This window comes from Calonectris borealis, chromosome 16 (assembly GCF_964195595.1).
Source record: "Calonectris borealis chromosome 16, bCalBor7.hap1.2, whole genome shotgun sequence".
Lineage (NCBI taxonomy): Eukaryota > Metazoa > Chordata > Aves > Procellariiformes > Procellariidae > Calonectris > Calonectris borealis.
The window spans coordinates 9935751-9962818 of record NC_134327.1 but is presented as its reverse complement, the minus strand read 5'-3'; the positions used below and the strand labels follow the sequence as shown (position 1 = coordinate 9962818).

General features: G+C 39.7%; 1 protein-coding gene across 1 annotated transcript; it reads left to right on the top strand.

Moving 5' to 3' along the window:
- TECPR1 (tectonin beta-propeller repeat containing 1) lies at nt 1-27068 on the top strand. Its single transcript, XM_075165212.1, has 25 exons — nt 1-164; nt 3370-3602; nt 5302-5484; nt 5999-6121; nt 6779-6904; nt 8476-8650; nt 8747-8847; nt 10216-10317; nt 10674-10819; nt 11691-12217; nt 13070-13215; nt 14177-14332; nt 14848-14997; nt 15642-15799; nt 17084-17211; nt 17496-17598; nt 18274-18370; nt 18772-18851; nt 19179-19235; nt 20759-20933; nt 22164-22299; nt 22649-22741; nt 23480-23586; nt 24080-24199; nt 24896-27068. The coding sequence occupies exons 1-25, from the start codon at nt 11-13 to the stop codon at nt 25088-25090; spliced, it is 3771 nt and encodes a 1256-aa protein (XP_075021313.1). The 5' UTR covers nt 1-10; the 3' UTR covers nt 25091-27068.

Genomic DNA, 27068 nt, shown 5'->3' with positions numbered 1-27068 from the left:
TCCCCGCCCAATGGCGGCGGCGCAGCCAGTGGGAGCGCGGCGCCCTCCGTCGGCCGCTGCCTCCGCGCCGCTGCGGGGCCGCGCTGTGGCGGGCGCAGCGGGGAGGCTTCTTCCGCCGGGAGCGGCGCCGGGCGGCGAGGAGAGGCGCGGCCGGCGGGAGGCAGGTGAGGGGCGAGCCCCGGCGGGGCCGGGCGCGGGCAGAGCCGCTCGCTGTCAGCCGTCCCGCCGCTGGCAGTGGGGCGGGCAGGGCAGGGCAGCGCGGCTGGCCATCGGGCCGCCGCCGGGCCGGGCGCAGCCCCTGCCGCGTCCTGCCCCCCCGCCGCCCTGCCCGGCGGCTCCGGTGCCGGCGGAAGGAGTGAGCGGGGCCGTGGGCAGGTGCCGGCGCCCCTGCGCAGTCCCCTGGGGAAGGCGTGCGGTGGGGTCCGCAGGGCGTTTTCGGGCGGTGGGTTTGCACCGTCGCCGCCGGAGACCCGCTCCCGTCTTCTGCCCGCAGCTGGCCGGCTCCTTTCTGCGTGGGAGCGGGCTCGACGGGGGAGCGGGCGCCCTGACCGGCCGCCATGTCGGCCTCGGGACCGGCCAGCAGCCCCCGGCCCCACAGGGGCTCGTAAGCCGATCTGGCCTTGGTGCCCGCCCGAAAGAGCAGCGTGCGCCCTCCTCTGTCTGCACCTCGGGTTGTTCCCGGGTGCTATTTACGCTTTGTTAGGTTTGTAAAGCGCTTTGAGATCCCCGCGGGTATAAAGCAGTGTGTACATGTCTTTATAGGAGCATTGGATAAGCTTGCCAAGCGTGTTCATTTGAAATGGAGGTAAAGTTTGTCTGGGCGCGTTTTATCTTGGGACAAATTGAGTCCTGTGGCGGTTCACCCCCGCGGGCACCTACACGAGATCCTGCCACCGCCACGGTCTGAAGACAGGGGCACGTCCCCTCTCTCCTGAGGAACTTCATTACTTTTATAACATGCAAGGATATTTTTCTTGAATTCTGTAGCAATCAGTGTTATGCCAGGCAGCTGGAAATTTTAATTAACAACATATCATCTTAATTTAAGTCGGTTTAGTTCTATCAGAAATTACCTGGCTGAGCTGAGGGATGAGGAAGAATTTAGCAGGTGTGGATCTTATTTTTTCCAGTCCCCTGAGAATACTAGGCAACTTCTGTATTCACTGAAATGCAGGTGAGCCACAAGCGCTGAGCATCCTTCAAAATCAAGCAACATTCGTCTTCATCTTCTGCAGCACAACCAGTGCAAAAGGGCCTAAATTGAAGTCTTGAAAGTAGTTTATAATCCCAAATGCATCTGGGATTTTCCCATGATTCTCCAAACACTCTGTCTCAAAAGTTCAGAAGAAATAATATGCAGTAACTCTCACTTATCTTGGCTGCCTTGAGTATTTTAATCCAGTTGCATCTGCCTGGACTATCTTAATTCTGTCCCATCTGTATTTTTCCTAACTTTGTAATCTTTGGAACTTTCACTACCTTTTCCGAACTCTTCCAGGTACTTTTCTGCCTGCCTGGACTGTCATTCCAGGTACAGGTCTTCATTTGTATATTTGCCCACCTTTAACACACCCAAGCATCACTTTTCTTTATTATCTGGCTAGGTAGATATTCGCATTGTATTATCCATAATGCTTCCTTTACTCCAGACTCGCTGGCATTCTGGTTGCTTAAGATTAAATGCATAATATTTTCCTCTGTTATAAAGACTGTTTTGCAGAATTTCAAGTGCTAATACTGAAAGGCTTATTTTATGGCCTTTATTTTCCCAGTGATACTCACATTATAATTTTCACCTCATCCTCACTTTGTTCCATACTATGTCCTTCTGTACTGTCCTACTTTTACTAACATAGAAAGGCAGGATATAAAGAGGATAAACGGCTGGTCCAAGAGCAGACAAAGGCAGTAATACATGCCTTCATACTCCCAGCAACAATGAAAAAAAAAAAGTCAAAACTACAGGATTCATCATAGTTATGCTGCCACAACTAATAGGAGAACTTTGCTCGTGACTTTCCCCTGGCCTCACTCATTCTCTGCTGCTATAAATTTTCTTCTCCCTGTTACTCACCAGTTTTTTAGGTATTTATCAGCAGCAGTTCTAGGAGTCAATTCTGAAACATCCTCCCTGGGATCCCATGTGAATTTACTGTGCTGTTCTTTGACACTGGCCTAGCTGTTTCCAGATTCTCCGCAGTTTCACCTCTGCCATTCGAAATACACTGTACAAGTTAGTCCCGCGGTACCACTGCTCATTGTCAGTCAGAAGGGCAAGTCTCCTTAGGCTCTTGTGTTGAAAGCATAGTTGCCATTTGACAACAAAGAGGCAGTGTTTCACGCTGACTCCAAGCAAGGATTCCTCTTTTCTTTCATTGTGTTGGATCCGAGTCCTCTTTTCTACCTTTCCCCTCCTGGTCCTCCACTGCGCAGTTAATAGAACTGGAGGCAAAGTTCAAAATACTTATCAGTAGTTCTGACTGTCAGACATAGAGAGCAACCGAAATTAGTTCAGTTAATGGCACCGAGAAGGCCAAGTGACAGAAATATGCTGGCCTTTCTTGACTTCTAAAAGGACTGGCATACACCTACCTCACATAAAATGCTGACCCCTCCATGAAGGGTAGGGCTGCAGTGCTCAGAAAGTGGCAGGTTATTAAATGATAAAACTGGAGTGGAACCCAACCAGGTCTCTGCTGTCAAACCACACTCTATGTATACTTAAATAAATATCACAGCTATGTATATTACGTAAAGATCAGATTCCAGAGTGGTCACCAGAATGCTTTGGAAAGAGGTTTTCTGGCAGCAGGAGGTAATATGTCCATGGATTAAAACTACATGTGTGCTTATGGAGAAGCTCCCTTTCACATCTTTTCCTTTGTACCTGTGTAGCTATGTTGGTATACGCCAAGAGGAGGCTGAGAAGGAGGTATCGTAAGATATCATGGCTTTGTGGAACTGAGATGAGTGGGGCGTGTAGCACCACCGGCATTACCAGCTCTTAAGAGCAAAGCCTTCTGCTATAAAATGGTCCATGCTACTTCATCTTGGTTCAGTGTTGGCTTCTGTCCTCAGCCTGCCAAAACCGTCCTATTCATGTTGTGAGGTCTTGTAGGATGGACCATAGTGTGCTGGTAGCAAGGTCTTTCACATGGATTTTCAGAGCCATCTAAGAGGTGTAACTGCACAGCTCTGACTGAAAGAGATCTGGCTGCCAGCTTTGCATACGCTCTTTTTAAAAGATCATTCTTTACATTTTTATTTAATTTGACTGATGATGGCTCAGAGCAGAACCGATCTACAGTAAATTCAAGATCAGTTTTTTAAAACTGTCATTTTCATTAATACCTCCTTTTTGCCTTTCAGACATGGCCATGCCCAGTTCCCTTTTGTGGGCTGTTGACATTTTTGGGAGGGTTTACACTCTGTCTACTGTTGGCCAGTACTGGGAGCTCTGTAAGGACACACAGCTGGAATTCAAACGGGTCTCTGCTGTCAAACAGTGCTGCTGGGGAATAGCCTGTGATCATCAAGTATACACCTATGTGTTCTCAGGTGACGTTCCTATTAGATGCCAGGAAGAAACCTATGAGAATCAGGTATGAAGTGTTACGGGGACCTCTATCACACTGCCACACAGTCATCAGAAAGGAATGATAGAAAATCTGTACATCGGCTGTCTTTATGCATTTTTCTTACAGGAAGGTTGTTTGGTTTTATTTATTTTCATTTTTTACCTGACGTTTCTGAAGAGTATATATATGCCAAATAGCAGGTTATTCTTTTAATATTTAACTCTCAAAGGAAGGTTATACTTCCCTGCTCTTATCAAGAGCAACGCCAGTGTGCACTATGGCCTGTTTTATGCGAGCCATTTCAGACTGGAACATTCACCCTTTTCACCTGATGTTTTCCTTTCCTTAGTGACAAATACACAATCCCCTTAAGAAAATATCCAGTGTAACTTTTAGGCAACAAAGATGCATTATCAAAAATTTGTTATTCTTAAGAAAATACTATTTTTTAATGTTTCAAAGAATTCTCTAATAAAGGCATAACTCTCCATTAAAGTACAATGTTTCCAGCTTTTTTGCATAGAAATGTTAAGATGATCCTTCCTATGTGACGTACTTCAGAAGAATGTCTTCAAAATAGTATTTTAAAGGAAATTTATCTATTTTGTTTTTTAGTTAACCAAAGGTTATTTGAGGGAGAAAACTGAAGGATTTTCTTGAGCACATTTCTCTGATTTCTAATGGGCAATGGGATAAATATAAGTTGAGAAAAGACATTAACTTATCTGCATGGGTAAAAATACAACAAATTAATTTTATACATTATTTAACATTTATACAACTTTCCAGCCATTTACGAATGTTCCTTTTGTTATGTGAACATGTCCTTTAAAAATGCAAAACTTTAAATTTTATTTTATTTGTTATTTTAAAACTTTTGTTTTGTTTGTTCTAGGCTATGAAAAAACAGAAAACAAAATACTAGAAAGCACAAAAGGAAATATTCTGCAAGAGCTAACAACGACAAAATTAAACTCAAATAGTTTACAGATAATGTGCAAAGCAATTTAGCCAGATTCCTAGTAAAAGTAAATATTTTGCATAAAAATTACTTGAACCACGCATTTTCCACATGCCCTAAAATGTAAAACAGTATCACATGACAAATTTTGCCAGTGTTTCTATAGTAGGTAAGAGTGTGGGGGAAAAAAGAAAAATCACAGCTGCATTGGCGAAAACCCTAGCAAGTTATTTGTTCTGTAACCGATTAAAGCCAGATTTGGCAAAAAAACCCCTCTTGGTATAACATAAGATACAGGGAGGATTTACTGATATAGTTACCTTGACATAGTTTCTGGTACAGAAGCTATGCTATTTTTCTAGTGCAGGCAAGATACTAATCTTTCTCATGGGGAGTAGATTAGAGATCCCAAGGCTATCTATACAGCATTATCCTAATGCTGCAGTATCATGGTGCCGTACATCACCAAAGAAAAAAGCACTGTTAGTAGTAAAATATATCATCAGATGTTCCTATTTATGTAGCTGAAAATGACTTGGTTGGGACTAGCTCTGCAGTCAGCCCTTCTTTGATACTCTAAAAAGCTTCCTCCAAAGACTGTGTTGGGTCAGGGCTTACAGTGTGAACACTTTCTCATTCACCCCAGGAATTTATTCCCCTTCTACTGCAGAAGATAAGAAATGTTTCATTTATGACTCCCTGTAGATGTCCATTGAGATGATGTGATCTCAAATAAAATATTTTATTTATTATTTCTGGCAGCGCTGGAATCCAGTTGGTGGCTTTTGTGAGAAATTACTGCCCAGTGACCGCTGGCAGTGGAGTGATGTGAGCGGGCTAAAACATCAGCAGCTTGATAGTTTCACACTGCCTTCACCACACTGGGAGTGGGAGTCTGACTGGTATGTGGATGAAAATATTGGAGGGGAACCAACAGAGAAAGGGGTAGGTGAACAATACCAAACAGATCTATTCTGGGAATCCTTAGTCTGTAAAATAAAAGGGACTTTTATAGAAGTGTAAAAGGTCTGTGACAATAAAAGGCACGTACCTTCCCATAACTACTTCTTTCTGGGAAATAGCTCAACTGTAATACAACACAAGGAAGGCTTGTTTGAAGGCTTTTGAAGTCTATAGGAGCTTCTATAGAAGCTTTTTTCTTTTGATCAGGCCACGAAATGCTGGCAACTGGATGCCATTGTTATTTAAGATCTTTACTATGAAGAAAGTAAAATGCTTTACTGTGTCTTGTTTGTTCTGTATATATCATGCAGAGGAATTTGGATATGATTCATAAATCATTCATGGAATTAGCTGATCTGTTAATCAGGGCTGTTGAGACATGCACAGTAACATGTACTGTATTTGTAGGAGTGACTCTTGTGCAGAATTGCTCCGAGTTATGATTTCAAGCTTTTGCTTCGTCCTGATTTTCATACAAGAAAACCTCTGTTTGCAGGGCTGGACTTATGCCATAGACTTCCCCAGCACCTACACAAAGGATAAGAAATGGAATTCTTGTGTCAGACGCAGGAGGTGGATCAGATACAGGAGATACAAATCACGGGATGTTTGGGCGAAGGTTTGGATATCTTTTGAATATTAAATAAACTGATTTTCTGAAATAATCAATTATAAGAGCAGGGAAATTCATTTTTTATCACTGCTCTGTAGGCTGGATCTGGATTCCTTGACTTCCAACTTGTAATTCTTGGAAGCATAAATGGAAGGCTGGGATTTTTCATAGAAACCTGTGGTAATAAGGTGCCAAATCTCATGTTAATGCAGTTGGAGATAGATGCTCAGCTCCTTTTTAACTTCCTTTGGTTGTTTGACAAAGCACTCTCTTTCAAGGTGGCACCTGTCTAGCATCATTCACCAGCTGTGTCCTCTATCTGTATGAATAACTATTCTTTAATAATTGTTCTTCCATTCTAAGAATGTACAAAAATTGTAATTTGTGATGTTCCAGCTTTCCAGTTCAAAGAACATCTGTATGCACTGTTCTGTGAGTAAAAATTTCCTTTAGATAGGGGATGAAATTCAGACTTCTTTGAGCTGCTTCGGCAGCGTTTCCCCTCTCTCTGCGTATAGCAGCCTTGAATGAGAAGAAGAATCTCCATGCTCAGCCACTTTAGTAAGCAATACATGAACCAATCTGCAAGAAACAAGTTAGGCCACCAGCCAAATCACCTATCTATTTGCAGTGTCTCCTCAAACTTCCTTCTCTTCGCTTCAGATCGTATCACATGATGATCCAGATCAGTTGCCAGACCCTTTCAATGACATCTCCATTGGAGGGTGGGAAATCACCGATGAGCCTCTTGGCCGTTTATCAGTATGGGCAGCTTCTTTACAAGGAAGGGTATGTGCATGTTCCCTAAGTTTTCTAATATAAATTACTACTGAAGAAGAGTAAATGCTTTTAAAGGAAGGCAGGTTTGTTATTGTCTTACGTTGGTAAGGAAATACGCTGTTTGTGCATCTGGCAGAGGATGCTGCTTCGGGACTACATTATGTAACACCTTGTGTTGTAAATGGAAAGGCTTGGTATCTCATAGGGTTGCTGTTTTATGGAAGCCTTAAACCTCTATAAACAGGTGAATCTTAAAAACTTGGGCTAAGTAGTGTCTTATATCCTGAAAAATGCCCAGAATGCAGACTATGGCACTGGTAACAAAGAGAAGGAGCCTTAAAACCTGAAAGATTCTTGCAAAGCATTGTGCCATGTCCCTGTGGTGGAAAGTCAGGAATGATTCAAGGAGTTTACAAAATGGTTTTCTAAGACTTATTGATCAGAAAATGGTAACCTCCTGACTTGGCAATGTGGAATCCAGCTCTGGATTCCTGTGGAATCCAGGAATGTTTTACATTTATTTTCTATTGAAAACTATACATCTTTCTTTTTTTGTTGTTTTTAGGCCTACCATAAGGTCTCTCCTCTTTTGCTCAGTGCTGTAAAGATTTGATTCTTGCTTTCCTTCCTTCATCCTTACGGCATGTATCTGACATTCCTTTGTCTCTACACAATTTCGAACTTGTGGTCTCATAGGGAAGAATGTAATACTTTTAACAGATAGCCTGAGATTTCAGTCACAATTGGCACTGCCTGAAGAGACAAGCAGTCTTGGTTAAATTGCTTAAAATAAAATTCCCTATGTCTCATACTTCCCAGTAATAAGTGACAAGCATCCCACTCTACAGGCTTATTTGACTGACATTGTAAAATGCTTTCATTTCCCAAGTAAAAGTCCCCAGAGAAATAAAGTATTTCTAAAAATGAGGATTTAGCACTCAGCAGTCATGTTTTGGAGCACTCATACGACTACTGCAGGATGCTTTCTATGTTTGACCTTCCTATTTTGACTGTGATCTATAGAATAGTGCACAGAGACTAGGGCCAAGGCTAGCAAATGGACTGGATGTCACTGAAGGCTGCACAGAGAATGGAATTTTTACCCTATTGTGGCAAGCCTTGTTCAGTGAAAGTAAGCTCGGGCTATCATCTAACAGTAACATTTCTGTGTTACATTTTTGTTCATTCTTGGTTTATATAACGTGCCCTGAAATACACTGAAGTGTTTTTTAAATGTTGAAGTATACACAGAACTTGTAGCAATAGGTTACTGTACCCAATCCAGATTCACTTCCATGATAAAAGCTAGTCTGTAGAAAAGCCTCCTCCCTTAGTACATAAGGAAATAGTCTTCAACTACATAATCAACATCAAAAAAATATCTTTAAAGGTCAGAGTGCATACATTGCATTAAAAAATCCTGTTGTTAAAGGAGGACTGTTCTTTCCAGTTTGTCTTCATGCTTGTCTGTCCTGGTTTTGGCTGCTTGTCGGGTTAAACCACAACATTGTCTCAATGGTTTCATTGTTGTAGTGATATTTTTCTAAGTTTTGTTTGTTTGTTTTTTTAAACTTGTCTAGGTATGGTACAGAGAAAACGTCTGCCATCACAATCCAGAAGGTTCCGTGTGGTCCTTAATCACCACTCCTGGTGAAGTTGTACAGATCAGCTGTGGACCATATGACCTCCTTTGGGCAACTCTTTGGGAAGGGCAAGCTATTGTGAGAGAAGGAATTGATAGGCATAACCCTCAAGGTAAAGTTTGTTAAATTTAGCTGGAAGTGCCTTTGATTTGTATAGTGTTGAATAAGAAACTAACCTACAACACCTTCTGGGTTTTGTTTCTTGCAGGAATTTCCTGGAGTATTGTGGAGTCTCCAAGCTCTGAAAATGGGATTATGCATGTCTCTGTGGGTGTTGATGTGGTATGGTGTGTTACAAAGGATAGAAAAGTAAGAGGTGTCATGCTCTGGTTCTGTTTTTTTCTTCCCTTTTTCTATCTGCTTTTTTCAAACAGGCATGAAACTTTCATAGGAAACATTGGTGATTTGGACTCACTATCCCCATGGTTTGGGGAATTCTGGTTTCCCTTGCTGTTATGGGAATGCTCTGTGGTTTGTGATATACATAGTTGCGTTTAATTTAAGGAAGACTTTCTGCTTTTCTCTTGGAAGGAATTTTCTAAACCCAAGTCAGACAGATGTGATAGATGGGTGGGCATGTTGGTGGGGGTGTAATAAGGGGCCTACTTCGAAGGGATATTAAGCATCAAAATTGAAGGGACTCCTACTGCAACTGTTCCTTCTTCATCAGCCTTTTAATGTAGGGGTTTTGTATTTATTAAGTGACATATCTGGTATGTGTGTGTGTGATTACTATCTTACTGGGGTTTTAACATAGAATCATAGAATATCTCAAATTGGAAGGTACCCGTAAGGATCATTGAGTCCAACTCCCTGCTCCTCACAGGGAGTCTTGAAAGTCTTGAAGAATGTACTAGAGTGCTCTTGTGCTGGTTACAATCAAATCCCTTCATGTTGAATTCAAAACCATAGATGAATTCTGTACATGTATAGCAGTTTTAAGTAATTGAGTTACTCTGGTTTAATGAGTTACTACCTGTCAGCTGAGCCATGATAACAGATTGTGTCCAGCCTGCTCCATCTGCCAGATAAAACCACTAGAGGAAATGTAGATAAGCTAGCATGTTTTTCTTCAGATCTGCCACAAGATAGTCAGGTACACTGTCTGTAATGTGATTCAACCAACAACTTCTAAAGTAGCTGCTTGCCACTACATGACTATATGCTAAATACAGATCGAAATTTTTCCCCAGCCCACAGACACTTTTGGATTGGTAAAAACTAGTCTAAGAGGAGACAACTTAAAGAACTGTACCACTGAAAAGATCCCTCTGACAGTTCCCTCCATCAGCCCTGCTTCTGGGGTTTGAACACAAGAACACTATTTAGAAGCCCATTCAGAGTGACCAAAAATAGCCTACAGTTGACATGTAATAGAAAGTATTTTTCCAATGGCAGAGAAACTAACTCTGCACAGAAAGTCATAACAAAAAGTCTCCTTTTGGGCTGTTCTGGCTGTAGTTGGTCGCAAGGACACACAGTTGGGGTACTATTAGGAGACTTACTTTATCTTTACCTGATAAAGAAAAAGAACCAAGGAGGTAAGAGACTTCTTAAGGCAATGCGGCAAGTCAGGATTAGAGATTAAGACTAATCCACTAAAGAAACTAAATTCCAGCTGTCTGCTTGCTAATGCAGAAGGAGCAAAATTTAGACTTTTTGCTGTTGCTGTTGTAGGTGTGGTTTAGAAGAGGAGTGAACTCACACAATCCTTGTGGAACAAGCTGGATTGAAATGGTTGGAGAAATGATGATGGTAACTGTAGGCTTAAATAACCAGGTAAGACAGCTGTATACCAATTATGCGGGTATTTATGTTCCCCTTTGTACAGGCAGTATTCACACGTGGTGAGGACTGTCAGCAGTGCCAGTATGGACAGCTGAACAGGAGGTCCATGTGCTTGAACTGCTAGGAAGGAATGCATGGCTGAATTCTTCACCAGAAGATGAACAGTCAGCATGTCTCTTGTACGGCACATCCAGGTGCAGACAGTTTTCTCTTGATGATACAGAATTTTATACAGCATTAAGGAAGAACACAAAAGGAAAACGCTGTGTCCAGCAGATTTTTGTGCTGCATTTTCCACCTACTTGCATTCCATGCCATTTCCTTCTCAAAGCCCTTTCCTTCCCTAGGTCTGGGGAATCGGCTGCGATGACAGAGCAATTTATTTTCGCCAAGGTGTCACACCAAGTGAGCTCAGTGGGAAGACATGGAAGGCAATTGTATCTGGCCGAGAGAGTGACAGATCTCAGACGGGGAGCTCAACAAGTCTGCTCAGGTAGTTAGTAAATTACCTGCTCGAGACTTTGTACGCCAAGGGTTTCAATGCTAGGAGATATTTTTTTACATTCAAATGGTACAGACAGGGAGGAGCGGGGAAGGCATCTCTAATCATTATGTATGCCAAAAAGCATTTGTGTTTTTTGCCATTAAAGTTAACAATAAGCAGCAGTTGTTGCACTCGGAGTAGAAACTGAAGCTCCCATAGTGAAATTCACTGCATGCTTGCAGTAAAGTGTGTTTCTCTAGGTTTTACTATCACTATCTGGAACTAGTCTCTAGTAAGAGAAAACGTTACCTGTGAAATATCATGAAGGAGTGTCAACTCTACTTAGGAATTATCCTTCTCCTGAATGTCACTGTACATTTCCTTTCCTACAGAGATTAAGTCAGTAACTCCCCACTGACTGCTGGCCTCTTGGCTGTGCAAGACATGCCAATGAAGCTGAGAGTGCTGCAGAAGCTACTTGTTTGAGTTACAGTGTGCTCTGAGTAGAAGCCCTCTCTAGCTAAGATAAAAATCATAAAGTTAGTAATGGACTTTAAAAAACCCTATTCGTTATTTCATATCACAGAAAATGTGATGTTGCTTCAGTGTTTTCCTGAGAGTTGTAGGCAGCCAACATCACCGATTGTTTGAAAAGATCAATGAAATATCTTCCTATGTTTCAGATTTACTAGACTGGTCCGCCAGATTTGTGTTAGACTCTTTTCCCTTGATGATAGAGTTTGACCTTCAGAAGAGAAGTCTGCTGTTTCTCTCCTAAAGCTGAAAGACTAGGTTGATTTCCGTATGTCTGTGGTCTCAGGCCTGTGCTAATTTATAATGCTTTGAATGATAGTTAATTAATTATCTATTTGTCCTTCAGTGCTGGCTGTTTCTTTACTGATGATATTCAGAACCAAACGAACGCGATCATTCAGGGTGATGCAGATACTTCCTCTGATACAGAGCTTCCAAGTGTTCCCATGAACCTTGCCAACACTCCCCTGATGGGAGCTGCAGCCAGCAGCAGTGGTAACGGCACAGACAACCAGACAGCAGAAATACGTGCAAATTTGACTGTGGATCCTCTGGACTCTGATCAAGGAGAAGCCACTGTTGCTTCAACTAATAACGAGAAAGCTAATCTTGAAACACATAAATCTTCTACAAACCCAAATCCTTCTGCAGAACTGCAGTGGACAAACATTGACTTGAAGGAGGCCCAAAAGCATCCAGTCCTCTCTGTCAGCACCTTTGCAGAAACGTCCAGCCTGTCTTCCCTTGGCATGTTCTCAGTGGGAGCTGAGGAACAGTACGGAGCCGATGAGCACCCACTGTGGGCCTGGGTGTCTGGGGGAGGCTGTCTTGTAGATTTGCACAGCCCACTGAAGTGGTTCACTGTTCCGTCAGGTACTATCCAGTCACCACAACAGACCCTAATTCTCAATGCTCTTTAAGAAAAATGTTGGTTTGGGTTTTTTTTTAACAAAACCAGCAAAACTTCTGATAACCCATTTACTCTTATTGCAGTTTGTTAATACACTCCATGTCTGAGGATAGTGCTGCATGTATTTAGCTGTACAGCACTTTGAGATTGAGATATATAAATGTAAAGGTGATATTTTCTCTGAGTTTCTCTAAGAGTTTTGTAAAATAATCTCAGCTCCATCTGCATCTCATTTTTAATTGCACTGAAACTGCAAGTTCAGGCAAAACCCATAATATCACTGAAAAGTAACTGAAAACAGAGAAAAGGGCTCTCTTGAGAGATGCAGATGCCACAGATAACTCACTCGCTCCTACCATTCCTACTGAGACAAGGGTAAGATACAGAAATTACTCAGAGGCATTGTGAATATGGGCCCAGCTGATAACTGGATGGCGTTAAAATTTAGATTCTTGAAAGACAGTGGAATATAACCATATTTTCAAAATAAATCATGAACTGTGGCATCCCAGTATTTAATAATAGTGTAACTCTTAATGCATTGTATTACCTAATTATCTTGCAGTTCAGTGACAAAGCTCCCATTTTTACAAGGTTATGGCTTTGAAAGATTCTATATAATCATCTAGTGATCCCATTTCTATGTATCTTTTACAAAGTTTGGCTGTAATACATTGATTCCAAAGTATAATAATTAGAAAAATTACGTTAGACTGGGTTGATTCAGTCCAGTGTTTAAAGCAGCATCGTGTTTTACCTTTCACAGAACTGTATTCAAAGCTCACTGGAGTTTATTGGGTTTGGTCCTGCTCTAGGTTTGTCATCCTCTGTGCAATCTCTATCTCTGTCGATCACTCCAGCACAGACAGCAGCGTGGCGAAAGCAGATTTTTCAGCAGCTTAGTGAAAGGACAAAGCGGGAACTGGAGAATTTTAGGCACTATGAACAGGCTATTGAGCAGGTAAGCAGTGAGGGCACTTATCTCTTGTCTACTAAACACATCTATCACTGGGCATCACTAATGCATTTCTGATGTACTGATCTGAACTTACTGTCAGCTTTATATTCTTGTCCTTATTTTTGTCTGTGACAACTTTCCTGGATTATCACTGTCTGAGCTCCCTGTGGGAAACTAGCAGCTTATCAAACATGGAACAACAATCTTTATCTAAAAACATTAGGTGATAGTTTTGGATAGGAGCAAACGAAGCATTGGTCAGCGTTATTTGAGTACACTGAAACCTCAAATCCACAGAGGAACGTTTGCAACAGTGGAACATTGTATGAATTATTCCACCACAAGATGAGGCTTCTTAATTGAAACAGTGACTTAAGTAGGTGAACTTTCCCTCTCTGCGACCATTAAGGGATTAATGCAACTTGGATAAATAAAACAATGATGCAAATGTCAATAGCAGCACTTAAATAGCAGCACTTTTGTTTGATGTTCCCTTTGTTATGACTCCTTGGCCCTTTTCAGATTCATTCACATTTTTGGTCCCTTCATTGCTAATTGCCAAATGACATCTGGAATTCATTTGATTAAAAACACTAGGAGTTCAGGGGTTTAATCAAGTTTAAAAAGATTATGTCAAAAAGCCTTTAAAGTCCAAACAGAATTTGTATTATAACAGCAGCATACTAGAGTCAGTTCGTATCTATGTGCTACTACATTCTTGCAGAGGTAAAATGTTAGTACTGTTCTACACATGCTATTTCAGCACCTTTCCATCCAGTTTTGTCAGTTTTCATTTTGTCTTTAGTTTCCTGAACACACTGATGTACTCTGTGTCAGAATTTACTGATATGATACAGACTAACCTGCAGCAGAGATTTCTTGTGGTCACAAGAAACAGTATTTGGGAGAAAGAGAGTGAGTCATGCAGTTTCCTTACTCCTGTAAATTTGTGTTTGCATTGCAGTCGGTTTGGGTTAAAACTGGAACCTTGCAATGGTGGAGGAATTGGAAGCCTCATAAATGGATGGATGTTCGAGTCGCACTTGAGCAGTTCACTGGGAGCGATGGAATGCGCGACAGCATTCTGTTCATCTATTACATGTATCATGAGGAGAAAAAGGTGTGTTCAGCCTGAGACCCTTGAGAGAGTTGCATTTGGCAAAGGAAAACCTTTGAAGGGAAAATAGTTTTCTTAAGGGAGGCAAATTATGGTACGCTATTGTTCTAAGTTTTGGGAACCGATTCAAATGTAGCCCAGGGTACTAGCAAATTGCGAGCTTTTCTAAGCTATAGCTATGTTAGAAATACCCAGTCAGCAACCATCCACATTGCTTAAACCATCAGCTTTGCACTAATTAGGAATTCTTTTAAAAGTTCAAAATGTTCTTGATTGTGAAGAAGGAACCAAGCTTGGCTGGCCAGGGTCTTCATAAGTAGGGTTAATGCATACGGGTAATATGAATCAGAGGTAGTGCACAACTGGAAATTGAGCCCCATTCCTCCTGCACCAAGAACTGATTCTTCACTATCCTTGGCAGGAATGCCTCATTCATAGCCCTGAAGTGCAAAAATGCTGGCTCTGAGGAAGGTATATCTGAGTTTGCCTTAGTCGAATTTTTTTTTCTCTTGTCTTAGTATATCCATGTGTTCCTGAATGAAGTCACTATTATAGTTGAAGTTCTGAATGAAGCCAAACACTCCTTTGCACTGTATACACCTGAAAGGACGAAGCAGCGATGGCCAATCCGCCTGGCAGCCACAACAGAGCAAGAAATGCATGACTGGGTAATTCTGTGAATTTTTCATTTCAAGCTGGCAACATCTAAATAAAACATAAAGGCTAGTCTCTGAAACCTCAATATTACATTTACAGTATCTAGGATACTTATCTATTTTCACAATTTAGGTATTTAAAAAGTCTGTTCAAACTTATTTAGAGGCAGCTGAGGCTTCCTATCTCCTCTGGAGTTTGCACACTTTCTGATGTTGCAGTTATCCACAGTAAAACCAATATTGTTTTTCCTTCCCTTCCTGCCTCCGGATATAGATTAGGCTACAAATGAGTTCGGTGTTTAATTCAGTTAGTCTATTGACAGTTCTGCATTGACAGAAGAACTGTTACCTGTTGTCACTGTTGTAGAAAGTTTTATGTATAGACAGGCAGGCATATATACACTGAAACAATGGAAAAGCTGAAAGATACTTCATAATGAACAGATACTGCAAACCACATTGGTTCCAGTGATTGTGTTAATCATTTCTAGAACACTGAATTCCAGTGCCTTTGAGAAAAAGCTGCAAATTCACTTTGTTGATTTGCTAGAACATGCAAAGGTAAAACTTCATTTTCTAATACTGAAACATCTATATGGAAATTTTTGTTCTCACTGTAAATGGAAGCTTTTGGTTCTCTGCTTCTTGTTTTGTAGCTGTCTTTGCTGAACATGTCCTGTTGTGAAAGCAGACGGATTCAAGGCCCTCCTTCTCACCATGCCATTTGGTCAGTTACTTGTAAAGGAGACATCTTTGTTAGTGAGCCAAGTCCTGAACTGGAGGCTGGACCGCACCTGATGCCATGTGATCAAATGTAAGAGGTTTCAGAAGCTGTTCTTTCTGCATGGGATGCTATCCAGCAAAACTGTCTTTCATGTCAATTCAGTGACTTTGATGGGCTGTTGGAGTGTATAGTACACTGCAGGTGCCTGTCAATGACAAGGTTAATGGCTGCCTTCGTATTCATGATTGCATGTGAAGAAATTCACCAGATCATATTTTAATTCTTAGATGCTGGAGCTGTTCATGTGATTTCAAAAGCCTTTCTCATTGAGATCCCATTTTTTTCTGATTGCATCTTCAATGCCATAATTACTTAAATTAAGAGATGGCCTAGGCTAAAAGTAAAACTAATCACTGTAATTGTAATGTAATTTGAACTTTCAGTTTTAGCTGAGTCAGGAAATCTGAAATTCTCAGTCCTCCATAGTCACTACAGTCCAGGAGCAGCTCCTTTACAGTTTCTATTACAACTATGACAATATAGTACTCTTCAAGCAAAACAATACCAGACTCAGAACTGGTGGATTAAAGTCCAATCTTCAATTTAAAAAATATTCCCAGTTTCAAGTGACTTGCTCAAAGTGTCTTTGAATAATACCTGAGAAATTCTTTAGTCCTTTTCCTTCAGGGTAGAGCACTTTCAACATCTGGCAAATCACAAAGCTGATGTGCTCTTGCATCTTAGTTCAGGGAATCTGTGACCTAGATGATCTCCTGCCATTCTGATAACTAAAATACTCCTCTGCAATCTCTTTGTTTTCCCCATTCTTCCCCAGAAAAGTACCATGGCCAACTGGCTATGTAAAGCCCCAGAAAAGGATTAATCTGCAAAGATTAGGAGAATAGGAAGAATTAAAGCCCTTGTTTTTACCAAGCTCCATAGCAAATCTATAAATCATTTGTTTTCTTGTTAGATAAAGGTAATTCCTAGATTTAAAAAAAATGAGGATGAAGTTAAAGCTGAGGCAGTTGATGGCCACTAAGACGTAAAGATTCTAGCAAGATTATCCTAACTAGTGTTTAAAAAAATTATATAAAAAACAGAAGCCATAAAATAAAAGGAAGGTAAAATACTTGAAAGCCTGAAAATTCCAAGTGGAGGCAGACGGGTTCCTTCCATCTACTTTTCAGTAGTTGTTCAGAGGGAAATGCTTTCAACTGGCAACTGCCTTCACTTAGAGATTGCATAGAGGTTGAACAAGCAAGCATATAAAGTTGCCTGTCCTTAAGATTGTTGAGTTGTAGGAGGAGAAGGCATACATTCCTGATGGATGTGGTGTAGAGTAAATGTAAAATGTTGTCCTTTTTCTGGCAGATTTTGGCGTCAAGTTGGAGGTCATCTTCGACTGATAGAGTGCAATAACCGAGGCATAGTGTGGGGCATAGGATATGATCACACAGCTTGGGTTTATACTGGTGGATATGGAGGTGGCTTCATTCAAGGTATGGACGATTGGTCTACTGCGGTGTGCATGTTTCTTACTTATCTTCCTGACTGGGTCAGCTATTCAGGTTATTTCAGCTGTCCTTCCTTTAGCCTAACCAACATGTAGGGTTATACAGTGAACAAGCCACACATTAGGAAGGAATTGGTATTGCAGTTCTATATTTTCAGCTTAAGGGTGAGAAATAGGATAATCAGCAATATTACTGTGGCTATTGGAATTTAAAATGTAGTGTCTTTAAGGTTTAGCTTTAGTATAATCCAAATTATTTATTTTTCACAGGACTGGCTAGTAGTGCTGATAACATTTATACGCAGTCAGATGTGAAATGTGTTTACATCTATGAGAACCAACGGTGGAACCCAGTCACTGGATACAGCAGCAGGTTATTTACTCAATTTATTGTATTTATTTACTGTAATTTTTTACTACGGTCAAAACAGTAGGGGTTTGTTCTAGCCTTTCAGAACCGTTATTGCAGTTATTCTATCTTCAGTCTCCTCCAACATTTATTGTTATCCTGAGATGGAAGGAGTAGTGTTTCTCAATTTTCTAGATTTTTAATTATCCATTCAAAATGCATTTGTAGCAAAACATTACAGATTTGTGCTTTGTGAGTGCACAAAGTGTGCCTACTTGCAACATCTTTCATTATTAAGGCCATACAGCAAAGTTGTTATTAGGATCTATATATTCATATACATATTGTGCTAAATGCATTGGGTCCTTGAATAGTATATTTGAACAGAAGTATTGAAAAAGCATCTACATATATGGGTGTCTATGGGATTCATGTTCCGATTTTCAATAGTAGTGAGGAATATCACTCTACAGAGAAAAGTTTACATGGTCCTCAAGTCTGGTGTAACTGGAAGCAATTGTACAGATTCTTTCCCACTATCCTCATCACTCACATGATATTTCTAAATACAGAGATTAATGACAGAAGACTGTTTCGTGTATGAAAGTAGGAAGTGCTACAAATAGGCTTTTCTTTCCTCGCCTTTTAAATTCTCTGTTGTAAATGACCTTGCATTCCTTCTACACTGTTTCACCACAGAGGTCTGCCCACAGACAGATACATGTGGAGCGATGCATCTGGCCTGCAGGAATGTACAAAAATCAATACCAAGCCTCCTTCTCCACATTGGTCTTGGGTAAATTTTGTCTTAAAAGTCTTTTTACTAAGAAGGCAAGGCTTAGCAAGTAGGATACAAGACTTGGGCTCAAGTGACCCAGATTTTCTTCCTGGATTTGTCGTAATATTTACCCCTGGTTTCCCCATTTATACAATAGCAATAATCTTCCACAGCCAAAAGAATGTTAAGCGTTGAGTGGGATTTTTTTATTTAGTGGGACTTAGACTGCTGCTCTGATCCTTTTCTTTTCAACTGAATTAAAAAGACTTGGGAATCTCTGTATGAATTTATACTGCAAGTATTAGAGGGTTTCTAGCAAGTCATTGCACTCCAAAAGGTGGAGGGAAATAGCAGAAGAGGTTATTTTTATTATACATTAGGTGTTGATTGTGCTTGTTATTGTCTCCTTTTGACAATAGGTATCCGATTGGTATATTGATTTTAATACTTCAGGCGGAACTGATCGGGAAGGCTGGCAGTATGCAGCAGACTTTCCAGCGTAAGGAGATACCTTCTTCTACCTAAAATACTAGCAGGCAAATGCTATACTTAAGTCCTCATTCCTTCTTGTTTGCTGTTTTGCACATTAACTGTGCTTTAAAAGGGACAAGTTCCTTGATTTCTCCCTTTTTATGGGGACACTAACATTGAAATTTGCCAGGGAGGTAGGGCAGCACGGTGAGCTTGGCAAACTATATAGTTTCAAGTATTTTAAAGTCAGCAGGCTTGTCTGGTGGGCAGATACATAAAAGTGCTCTCAGTCTGGCACCGACACTGGAGATGCTCTGACATCCTCATGAACACCTATTTAAATCTTTTTTGGTAGGTCCTACCATGGTCACAAGACAATGAAAGACTTTGTCCGACGGAGGCGCTGGGCAAGGTGAGGAACTAAGGTGTAAACAGAAGTTTTGAACTTGAATGCTAACTGTTCCCTGGAAGTCTCCTTTAGTTATGAGGCGAAGAGTCACCCAATCAACAAAAGCAATAGTAAAGAAAGCTGCAGTAAATAACCCATCTGCAATAGAGAAGCCAATGATCTTTAGCATTATGGCTTTAATTTTAAGCCTTTACAGGTAGATACCCTGTTGGATTTTGTGGGATCTGTAGATAAAGTCAGCTAGTTATTCTCTGTATCTGATTTTCCTTATGGTAAATGATGAAGGAATAGTAGAGTCTAGGTATATTAGTACATACTAGGTCGCTTGTAACAACTGGTAATATGTCTTGTATATTAATACTTTTAACATATGAATTCCACATACTGCGTACTAGGCCACAGATAATCCCAACCCCACTTAAGTCACAGTACACTATATTTAGGTGGAACCTGGAAAATAGCAAACTGCCGCTATATTCTATTCTATTAAGCAGAGAAAGTCTGTGCATTCACTGTTTTTCCAGCTTTTCTATGCTTTCTATACTAGAATATCTAATAGCTACGCTAATAAATTGCTGTGAACTTGCAGTTCCACATTGTTCTGTTTTGTTATTGAGGCTACAAAGCTAGTATTTTGGCCCTTGTACAAAAGTCTTTGAAGTAAGGTCGTGAAGCATCAAACTGTTGTTGTTGCAGGATGTGCAACAAAACAAATGACATCCAATCATCAGAATGATGACTTGAAATAAAATAAGCAACTTGAGAAATACCCTCAAGCCTAAACATTTCCTCTTGTTTTAACTATCAATTGAAAATTGAAAACAAATAGGGAACAGCTCAGGGCTCGATCCAGTTTTCCAGAACTGGAGAACAGAGAAATGTCCTGAGTTTTTTAGGACATTCTTCATATATAGAAATTACTGTTGTGGTGATGATAGAATCTAATGTAGTTTCCCTAACAGACAGCACTATTTTGTTGCAGTTTCCACAGAAAAAATACACCAATTCCCAGAGTGACCAACTCATTAATTTAGAGCTGCCTTATCTCTGCCTACCTCAAGATGCTACATAACTTTTTAACAGGCCCCACCAAAAAACTAATTGTAAAATTATTCCCTTAACTAAGACAGAGGAAGGAATGAACCGGGTGTGGAGTTCTCTCTGCAAGGGGATTCTCAGCTAGGGTCAAATATTCATTATCCAGCTGTTGCCCAGTGAGTTTGAGAGAGCTAGGGAGCAGTGTAGCACAAGCTGCAGACTTCTTGGATGGCCTTGGTTTTATAAAGTAACTTTCTTTTAAAAACAGAAGCTTTGAGAAATTAGTAATATGTCAAAATTCAAAACCTGATGCAAAACATGATTGATTGTTCTAAACCCCTTCCAAATTAAAAATACTAATACTTATTGTACCTACTTAATGAAAAGACTTCAGGATTGTTTGCACTGAAGTCAACAATGGGCCGGGAAACAAAATTCAGTTATAGAAAGTACGTACTTCTGACGGGTTTGGGGTTTTTTTGCTTCAGAAAATGTAAGATAGTCACCAACGGGCCCTGGCTGGAAGTGCCTCCTGTTACCCTGTGGGACATCTCCATAATTCCCAGTTCAGATGCAGATGATGAAGAAGCAGTAGCACTGTGGGCAATCAGTGACAAAGGAGACGTGCTCTGCAGGCTTGGAGTGACACAGCAAAATCCAGCTGTAAGGCTCCCTGTTTATTTTTACTGCCTTATTGATGTATTTAACGTAATGATGCAAGTACGTACACACAATTGTGCAGTGCTTTCTCTTACAGCACCTTGTTATTTTTTTGCCCTTTTATGTCCCAGATTTGAAAGTCCTTGTCCATCAACTGTAACACAGTTTGTTGCCCACATTTCTTACAATAGCGCTTCTCTTGCATAATCTACCTTAGCTTGTGCCACGTCACTTGCAGGAGCCTCTCTCAGTCCCTGTGTATCTTCTCGTGAAGCATTTTACTTCCACTTTCTGCATGGATAGCTTAGTTCCTCTTTTTTTTTTTTTCTTTAATTGTTGATAATGTGTGTATCCCATTTAAATAAACTGCCCAGGGATAGAATTCCTCTAAAGTACGGTCCCAATCTAATGCCTGTAACTATCAGTAGGAGTTTGTCCATTGACTTTTCTGGGCCTGGAAATGACTCTGCTTATTTAAAAGACAGGTGGCCCTGGATGTACCTACAGATTTTACTTTTTTCTATGAACTGGGACAGATTTAATGAGCGAACATCCACTAAAGTATGCAGAAAGGAACAAATAGTCCCAGTAACTTCAATAGGAATACTTCTTTCCTAATAATAGACACGTGCTGAAATGCCAGATTAGGGTTGATACACACTAATTTTAAGCCACATTTATAACAGGGCAAAAAAACACTAATGATATACTTTAATGGAATTTGGAGAAAAAGTGCAAGAAGTTGAAAATTTATAGGAATTATTTTTTTTCTTCCTATTCAGTCAGTTACAATAGTATGGATCTGTACAGCAGTGCAACAGCAAGAACTGGAATACGGTGTCTGGAATCTGAAGCCCCATATCAGTCAATTTTTGTGAGACTATTGTTCTGTGTAATCAAAAAAGGGGTTATTAAAGAACAAAACAAACAAAAAAAAAAACCAAACCAAAAGGGCTGTAACTCAGCTATTCCGAGACGTGTAGGTGCCTAAATTCCAGCAACTTCAACAGAAAAGGCCATTAGAGTTCAACATAGCTATTGATTTCAAAGAGTTAAATATCCAAGTGTCTCTGAGGATCAGAGATCTTGTTTCTATTCAGTCACAAGGTACAGCAATTACTCTTCACAGTATTTTTCACTATCTAGGGTTTTTCCCATTTGACAATAATCAACGATATTTTGTTGTGGGGTTTTTAACCATTGCTTCATAATTCATCTTCCATGATTTGTTAGGGAACATCCTGGCTTCATGTGGGAACAGATCAGCCCTTCATTTCCATCTCAATTGGAGCATTTTACCAAGTGTGGGCTATTGCTAGAGATGGTTCTGCCTTCTATCGGGGTTCAGTGTCTCCAAAGAAGCCTGCAGGTGAGTACTTGTACTTTTTTGGTACCGTCTTCATCTTATACATTGTGTAAGCTCTATTACGCTGCCATGTCTGAAAAAGACAAATCTGTTTAGCCGAGGCCTTTCCCATAGCTGTGCAAAACAGTGCATATGAAGAATACTCATGATAATTATAGCAGTTAATTTGCTCTTCACTTGTGTGATTTAAAGTGTGTGTTTGTTTCTTGAACAAGCTAGTAAAAATATATTGAGTGTAGCGTCATTCACAGCTTTCTTGCACAGCTATCTATTTCAACTGCAGACATTTCCAAGACTTCTTGTACATAATTCTGTTTTCTCAATGTTTTACTCAAGTATTTCTGACCTTTAGGTGACTGTTGGTACCATATTCCTTCACCTCAAAAACAAAAGTTAAAACAAGTCTCAGTAGGACGAACATCTGTGTTTGTGTTGGATAAAAATGGTAAGGATTTTTAAAAATTAATTTATCAATGTTACAAAAAACAAATCAGTATACATCAGATTGATTTAAAAAGGACAGGCTAAGTTAGAGCTGCTGTTTGGACAGATGATTACTGTTGCTCCGAGAGGAGTAATATTTCATATTGAAAGAGATGGAGTAGGCAGCCCACTTAATTACTGATTTTGAAGACTTGTTTTTTGTTATATCTGATAGTGCCCTAGATAGCAACAATCCAGCATCTATGCTATTCTTGGGGGGAAGAGATGAGTCTCAGAGAAGAGAATTGCATGGCAGGATTTTGTCTGAAACCCTGGAACGAACAAAACTGAAGAGGAATACCTTCCTGTTGCAAAACCTAGAAATAGCACCATCATTGCAAGATAAATTATGAAGCATCCTTTTGTAAAAGAAACAAGTCTTTAACACCAGTCTTCTTCAGAGATCTTAATCTCATTTGCTTTACTTCTTTAGTGCATAGTTCCTTACATGAAATTTTTCCTGAAGAAATTTTACAAAACAGAGTATTTGCTGTTTTCCAGAAAAGTTACAAAGAATAACTATAGAAATACAAATTCCAAAGTAGGAACTTCCTTGTCCTTCACTGTAACACATTAGTCAAAACCATAATGCATTTCCACAGAATACGGAAAGTATTAACTGCTGATTTGTTATGTTGTTTGCTAGCACTTTATATAAAGCAGACATCCTGAGCTGTAACCAGGACTATTTATTTTACAGGCAATCTTTGGTACCGGCAAGGTATCACACCAAGCTACCCTCAAGGATCTACTTGGGATCATGTTTCAAATAATATCCGTAAAATGTCTGTAGGGCCCCTGGACCAGGTGTGTATTAAGCTTCCTTGTATCTCACTAGTTTATTAAAAATTATGCTTAACATACTTTTGTAATTAAATTAAGTGTTCTTCAGAATTATTTTTGTTTAACTAACTTTATTCCACAAGGTGATTGTCTAAATGCTGGAATCCTGATAGCAAGACAAGAATCAGTCAAATAGTCAGCCAGTGAAATAGTCAGCCCTTTGCTGTAAAAAGCCTCATTAATTTCTTTCTTTCTTTCTAACAAGGCTATTTTATATATTTAATCTCTTTCCTGCCAAGTCTTGCTATCTGGCAGTCTTGCTATCTTGCTATCTGCCAAGTCTTGCTATCTGCTATCTGGTTGGTTGTTTGGGTGTCTCTCTGACTAAATTAGAGCGGTTTTGGCCTATTCAAGATGAAGACTAATTTCTGGAAGTGGTCAAACAGCATTACAATTTTCACGTCTGGGAAGAGCAGCACGAAGAGCACATTTTATTGCCTCTCTTTGCTTTCTTGAGGTCTGGGTGATAGCTGACAAAGTGCAAGGAAGTCATAGTTTGAGCTGTGGGACCGTCTGCCATCGGACTGGTGTTCAGCCAATGGAACCTAAAGGCCTCTCATGGGATTATGGTATTGGGGTAAGTGCTGGGGGCATAACACTGCCTAAAAGTTGTATATCCAAATACCCATGGGCACACTTAGAAAGGAAAGTGCCGTCCTGCTCCAGCTGGCAAGCTTTCTAAAGCATATATCTGCAGGAAATTGACCTTTGTTCTTCAGTTTTAGGTTCCTTTTGTAAGTTAATATAACGGGTTGTGCAATTACAGCAATTACATGGGAAGTCATTTATTTGCATTTGATAAATATTCATTTTAAACAGATAATTTAAAAGTTATAATGGAAAAATCAGTGAAGTAAGTACCATTTTTAAAAAATTGATTCCTTCCGAGTCTGCACGTGATTGTTCCTTGTTGTTGTTCCCTGTATTACCCCCAATGTTTTGAGAAAGGCTATTTCAAGGTTTTCGCCCCTTTTAAGTTGATGGAAAACCTGCAATAGCTCTGTTATGAACACCTGACCCCACTGATTTCAATTCCCTGTAATAAAAATAATCCTCAAGCTTACTACCTATTTACCTCACTGTCAGGAAGGTATGTTGTGTTGTGTTTTGCTTTGTTTTACAAGGAGCCTTTTTTCTGATTCAGCGCAAAGCAGGATTACTTTCCTCGTGAAAAAATAGCATAAAACTAGTAGTGCACATAAAGCATCACATCAGATATTGTAATTGCAGGGTGATGTTTCTCCTTTTGTATTTTTTTATCAATATTTTACAGGGTGGATGGGAGCACATTACAGTCAGAGGAAATGCAACGGAAGCATCTAGGGTCGCTATGCGTGACACTTCTGAGGAAAACGCTGCAGTATCAAAGGATTTCGAAGATGAGAGCAAAGGGAAAACAGAACACTCTAAAACCCCTCTGATGGTCAGTGAAAGTCAAGAATTGGACAGAAATGCTGTTAATTGCTAAGTTGTTGCCATCTACATTTTGCAAACAAGCAGTAGTCAGCATAATTTAAAAGGAAACTGAGTATCTATTGCCTGGAGAGAAAAACATGACCTTTTTGTGCTACTAATATATTTTACTGAACTGGAATTTGCAATTGGGTATTTTAAATACTGATTGCTTCTACTACATCATGCGTAAAATGTGACTTGATAGAGCTAATAGTTTTGTCAAAGCAGGCAAGATTTTTAGCCACAATGTATTTCTGACCCTTTACCATAGCTGCTACACAACCATACAAATGTGAGTATCTTTGCAGATGATCACTACATTTACTTTTTTTTAATGACTATTACAGTTCCCTTCCCCACATTTCTCTCATATTCACACACCTTGCACACTATTCTTCAGATTCATATTTGAGCAGAGATGAAGATGTCATAGCAATTTAAATGAATTACAGGCAAACATAACTGGTCCTGATTGTACAAGCATTTATACGTGCACGTAACTGCTCATGTGAGTCCCACTTATATAAGCATGTAGCTTGGGTCATGCTGTTCTTGCTCCCATCAGTAAAATTAAATTCTATACAACTCAACCTAGGGTGCAGTTACCAGTAAAGGCCAACTTTTGCTATCTTTGCTCACAATGAGCAAGATCTTAATCAAGAAGTGGAACCACTGGCTTCAGCGAGACTATGTAGAGAGCATGGTCCTATCCAGTCTGACTCAGTGACAAAGTCTCGTTCTAAATTGTCAGTCCAAATGGTGGTAAATCATGTTTTGCCTCCATCTTGACTGGAACCATAACTGAGGTATACAGATGCCTACCTAATGAGATTGAAAGGCACCAGACACTTGAGGAGTTAGGCTGTGTTCCAGATCATTGCAAATTATGCTTTCATAGTGTAAAAGACAAGAGGAGGTCTTAAATAAGATTCTGACTTCATAGTGGTAGGAATGCAGAACTTTACTGATTATCAGTGGAGTTTGCCAACGTATACTGACATGGGTTCAGAATGAAGCTCTGCTCTTTGTTTTTAGTTTTTAGTAAGTGATTGATTCATCCCTTCTTCCAACAAGAAACCATTTTTTATTCTCAAAAAAAAAGCTTTTTTTCCTGTCTTACCATAATTTGACTGTGATGTGAAATTATTATTTGAAATCCAGTCCTTGGGAAGTGCTGAAAAAGCCTCTCCCAATAGCTTCAGGAAAGCACCATGTTTTTCCCCTGGCAGGAGTTCACAATCATTTTTCCTCTCTGTGTGTGACTGTATGGAGTTATTTTTATATGATGAGCAGTGTGGTGTGGTCTCAGTACTGTATGTGTAGAAGTAAAACTTATGTTTGCACGTATTTAAAGAATATATTTGGTATTTTAATGCCAAGGAAAGCACTGTTTCCAAGTCCAAATGTGAATGAAGATACAAGATGCTTTACTGTTTAAAAAAACCTGTTGATCTTTCCAGTATGTGATTAGAGATTTCTGTTTTATACATACATTGTGGAAGTACCATAAAGAACGTGTTTGCATTAATTACCATAATAGGTTTTGCATAACTTGCACAGTATCTTGTCCAAATAAATAACTTTATCATATGGTTTTTTAGAAAATTATTAGGATTGTATTTTCTCTGCATCATATCAACATTTTTTTCTTTTAATAGTCGGTGTTTACATATCCAACAAACTGATTTCATATAATACAAACCTTTGCATTTTTCCCTGCATTGCCAAGTTTCACGTACTTTACTGTAAAAAGCTGAGTTTAAGTAAACAAAAGATAAAATATAAATTGTTTGAGTACTAAATATTTGCCTTCTGAAACTATTATTTAGAAAATTATTTAATTTAAACATGTCATTGTTATGGCTAGTTAAAATAAGGAAAAGTTACTTTAAATAATTGAAATAATTTTGAAAAATAAAAGTAATTTATCAGAAAAAACTGTTTCTTATTAAATCCCTTTTGACATGTCCAATAAAGCAGCGCTTTGTAGC